This window comes from Epinephelus lanceolatus, chromosome 18 (genome assembly GCF_041903045.1).
Source record: "Epinephelus lanceolatus isolate andai-2023 chromosome 18, ASM4190304v1, whole genome shotgun sequence".
NCBI classification, from domain to species: domain Eukaryota; kingdom Metazoa; phylum Chordata; class Actinopteri; order Perciformes; family Serranidae; genus Epinephelus; species Epinephelus lanceolatus.
Window position 1 is genome coordinate 17,344,715 of NC_135751.1, and position 4,033 is coordinate 17,348,747.

General features: G+C 43.4%; 1 protein-coding gene across 1 annotated transcript; it reads right to left on the minus strand.

Annotated features, from left to right (window-relative positions):
• Positions 1 to 492: 492 nt before the first annotated feature.
• Positions 493 to 2,913, minus strand: LOC117267875 (frizzled-2). Its single transcript, XM_033643935.2, has one exon. It carries the CDS (start codon positions 2,711 to 2,713, stop codon positions 1,079 to 1,081), a length of 1,635 nt encoding a protein of 544 aa, XP_033499826.2. The 5' UTR covers positions 2,714 to 2,913; the 3' UTR covers positions 493 to 1,078.
• Positions 2,914 to 4,033: the final 1,120 nt, after the last annotated feature.

Below are 4,033 nucleotides of genomic sequence, written 5' to 3' on the forward strand. Positions count from 1 at the left end.
TGTGAGGAGGCATTCCCACAGGTTGGCACCGGTTTCTCAGTCACAAAACATGTAGATGTGAAATATATCAGGCTATATTGACAATTTGGATGATTAACAGGAGAGGTGTGTTTAATTGTCTCAGTGTAAACTCACTCCTTGTGTTTCCCGGAGGGCTGCAGTCTTGTGTAAGGAGCTAATTTTCCAATAAGAATTCCAATAATCTCTTTTACTGTTGCCTGCCAGTCAGCAACAGATGTTCAGGTGTGACATGAGCCCTGAGAAAACAACGTGACTGATTCTTTTGTGTAAAAGAAAGTAACTTGTTCTCAAGATACTATTTAGTTACTACAGAACACTGGACATAAGAAAGGGAGGGAGTTAAGAAAAACACTCAATTCATCTTTTCCCCTTAAACTAAGCATTTAAAATGGAGTATTTGATTTGGAGTAAGTCTTAGCACATGTTTCTTGTTAAAAGGAGTGACAGTACAGTGGGCTAAACCGAAAAAGCTTCTTGAAATGTTCTTTTAATCCATAAAAAACAATGTAATTCATAACCAGCAATGAATAAAAAAAGGAGCACGTCTACATTTACGATATGTGGCATTCTTACAGTGAGTAAAGTGAGTAAAGCAGGTACACTGGCAGATAAGAAAAAGTATTTACTTTCTATAAATACAAATATATAATTTCATGTTTTTACAAATACTATTTACAATTTCATTTAATTACATATGAAATGTTTACAGGGAGAAAAACTCATTCCCCTCGCTTTCTGTGTTCTTGGCTGCTGGATCATCTCTCGCCTTGAGCTCTGAGCTTTACGGGAGGGGGAGGGAGAGCATTTCAGCACATGGCATCCATAGCCATGCTTGTTATTTGTTCAGACAGTCAGGCTCAGTCCTTGTTTATCCAGCTTGCCCTTTTGTCAAACCCTGACCCTCAAGTTTGGCATGCATGTGTGGCTATAAAGCTGAGGCAAATACAAATGATGCAGGAACCCATAGCTATTCACTGTGCTACTTACCTCTCACTCACATGAGCAACAGGTAATAACACACACAGAAGTCCCAGCAACATTTAGATGTCCCTTTACTCTACACAGTGGTCTCTCCGTGTTTGCCATTTGTCAGTCTTGTGTAAAACTTGTGCCAGGAGTGTAGAGTCTTTCCAGACCAGATCCAGAAACCAGAAGTGATACCCACTATCAGTGTCATCAGGTATTTGATCATGTAGACAGTGAAGTCTGGAGTCATACGGGGCACAGTGTGCTGGGGGCAGGGGATGGCCATGCCCATGCAGTTATGGCTGACCCAGCTGCGCTCCCAGTGGGGGCGGAAGGCCTGCTCGTAGAAGACGCAGGCAATAACAATGGTGGCAGGGACTGTGTAGAGCACGCTGAACACCCCGATCCTCACCATCAGCCGCTCCAGCTTCTCCGTCTTGGTGCCATCGTGCTTCATGATGGTGCGGATTCGGAAAAGCGACACAAAGCCGGCCAACAAGAAAGAGGTACCGATGAAGAGGTAAATGAAGAGAGGGGCCAACACAAAGCCTCGCAGAGGGTCCAGGCTGCTGAGGCTGACGTAGCAGACGCCACTGAGCACATCACCCTCAATCTGCCCGATGGCCAGGATGCTGATGGTCTTGACGGCTGGCACTGCCCAGGCTGCCAGGTGAAAGTACTGCGAGTTGGCCTCAATAGCCTCATGACCCCACTTCATACCTGCTGCCAGGAACCAGGTGAGAGAAAGGATGACCCACCAGATGGAGCTGGCCATGCTGAAGAAGTAGAGCATCATGAAGAGGATGGTGCAACCTTCCTTTTTGGTGCCTTGGACGATGGTTTTGTAGCTATCTGGAGTGAAGCTCTCATTGCACACCACTTTGTCTCCCAGGAAGTAGCCAGCTATGTAGGCGACGGAGACCATAGTGTAGCAGCCGGACAGGAAGATGATGGGTCGCTCAGGGTATCTGAACCGCTGCATGTCAACTAAATAGGTGGTCACTGTGAATAATGTAGATGCACAACAAAGCACAGACCAGACCAGAATCCATATACGGGAGAAATGAATCTCTTTTTCAGTAAAAAACAAGTTCCCACCCCTCCTATGGGGCTCACAGGGAGCTGCACAGTCCTTCTCCTCTAGGAACTTATAATTCAGATATGGTGGTACTTTCAGAACAGACGGGCAGCGGAAAAACCTGCCCTGTGTGGGGACCATAGAGAGGTCCTCGGTCCCATGAGGTATGATGGGTGGGACGGTGGCGGCGGAGGAGTCGTTTTGGCCGACACAGATCTGTCCGTCTCCCAGCACAGGGAAGTTCTCGCAGCGCAGGCGGTCCGGCCACTGAAAGCCGAACTTGTTCATGAGTGCCTCGCAGCCCTGCTTGGCTCTCTCACAGATTGACCTGCAGGGAGGAATGGCCTTCTCCAACACTGTGCACACAGGCGCATACATGGAGCACAGGAAAAATTTCAGCTCCGGAGAGCACTGTACCTTTACAAGTGGATAGAACTGGTGCACCTCGAGCCCTGCGTCCTCCTGGTTGTAATGGCCCACTAAGTTTGGCATGATGGTTTGGTTGTAGGCTATGTCCGTGCACAGAGGGATTGAAATTGGCTGACAAAATCCATGCTCCGGGACAACTATCCCGTTGTCCCCTTGATACTGGCCTGATATCAGCAGAGGCAGCAGGAGTGTAACACACCAGGTCTTGCAAAAACTCATCTTCCCGAGTTTAAGGCAGCAACTTTCGTCCGATTCACCAACTTTAAACTTGTTTAGTGTGTCTCATCAGTCCTGTAAGCAGGTTTCGAGAGTAAATAACTTACAAAAGTGAAGAACTCTAGCGATGAAGACCTGAACGCTGCTGTCTGAGTGCTGGGTCTCCGCATTGAACACTGCTCGCTGACTTTTTTCTTTTCCACAACTTCGAGTCCCTCGACACCATCAAGGCAGCCTCAAAAAGACACATATCTTCCGGTGATGGCTTTCAAAATAAAAGCATACATGATGCATATTTATACTGAGGAAAAAAAACAACAGAAACAGTACTTATGCCGAGGTATCAGCATAGCATGACTAATATTTAATAGTTTTCGTCAAGAGTCGAACCCATATTCAATGGGTTTTTGAAGACTATTAAAATTAAAACTAATGTGAATCGTGAAGTTATTTCTATTGGCATAATAATAATAATAATATAGTCAACTGCATCTATTAATCCAGTAAATTAACTCAGAACATACAAGTCAAATTACAACATCAGTTATATTAATTAGAAGTTGATAGTACTGAAATTATCAAATTCTAATAAAATGCAATGATCCTATTACGTTTTATATACACCAACCATAGACTTTATATACAATGTATGGCACTGACGCTTTGGTGAAATATATGCTTTTATTTCGAAGGTGATTGGTGGTGGTATTCTGCAGATGTTGTCCAACTTTGCCCCACAGCTGGATTGCGTGGCCCAGGGAGGCTTTCAAATTCCCCTTGAAGTAATATGGGGGGAGAAGGGGATAGACTGTCCCAGCAGTGTACTTTAACTTCCATGTCATGTTCATATTCCTCATCAAAATTTCCCAAAAAAGTTATTAACCAATCAATCTGCAAAGCCTATATTTGTAAAAAAAAAAAAAAAAAAAATAGATATATTCGTTTATATATTTCCCTAAATCATGTTGAACTTCACTTGTGAAATTTGCCAGTCACTGTGTTTCGTCATGCTGATGACAAAACAATAGCTGAAACGTGTCCATGTCTGTACATTTGTACATTTTTGCCATTTTAAAAGGGTGAAGTGTACTATGACTGATCTTTGCCACATTTTTTTACATTGTCTACGATTTCTGGAGTTGTGTGCACTGCTATCTTTTCATCCTAAATCATGTTTGCTAAACGGGGATTAGCTATTAAACTCCTGTTGGGATGTATTGATAAAATATCTAGAAAAAAATCTTACTAAATTATGGTTTTCTATTTTGCACTTAAGGGATGATTTAAACTAGTGTTCATTTATTTATCTCAGAAATAGATTTA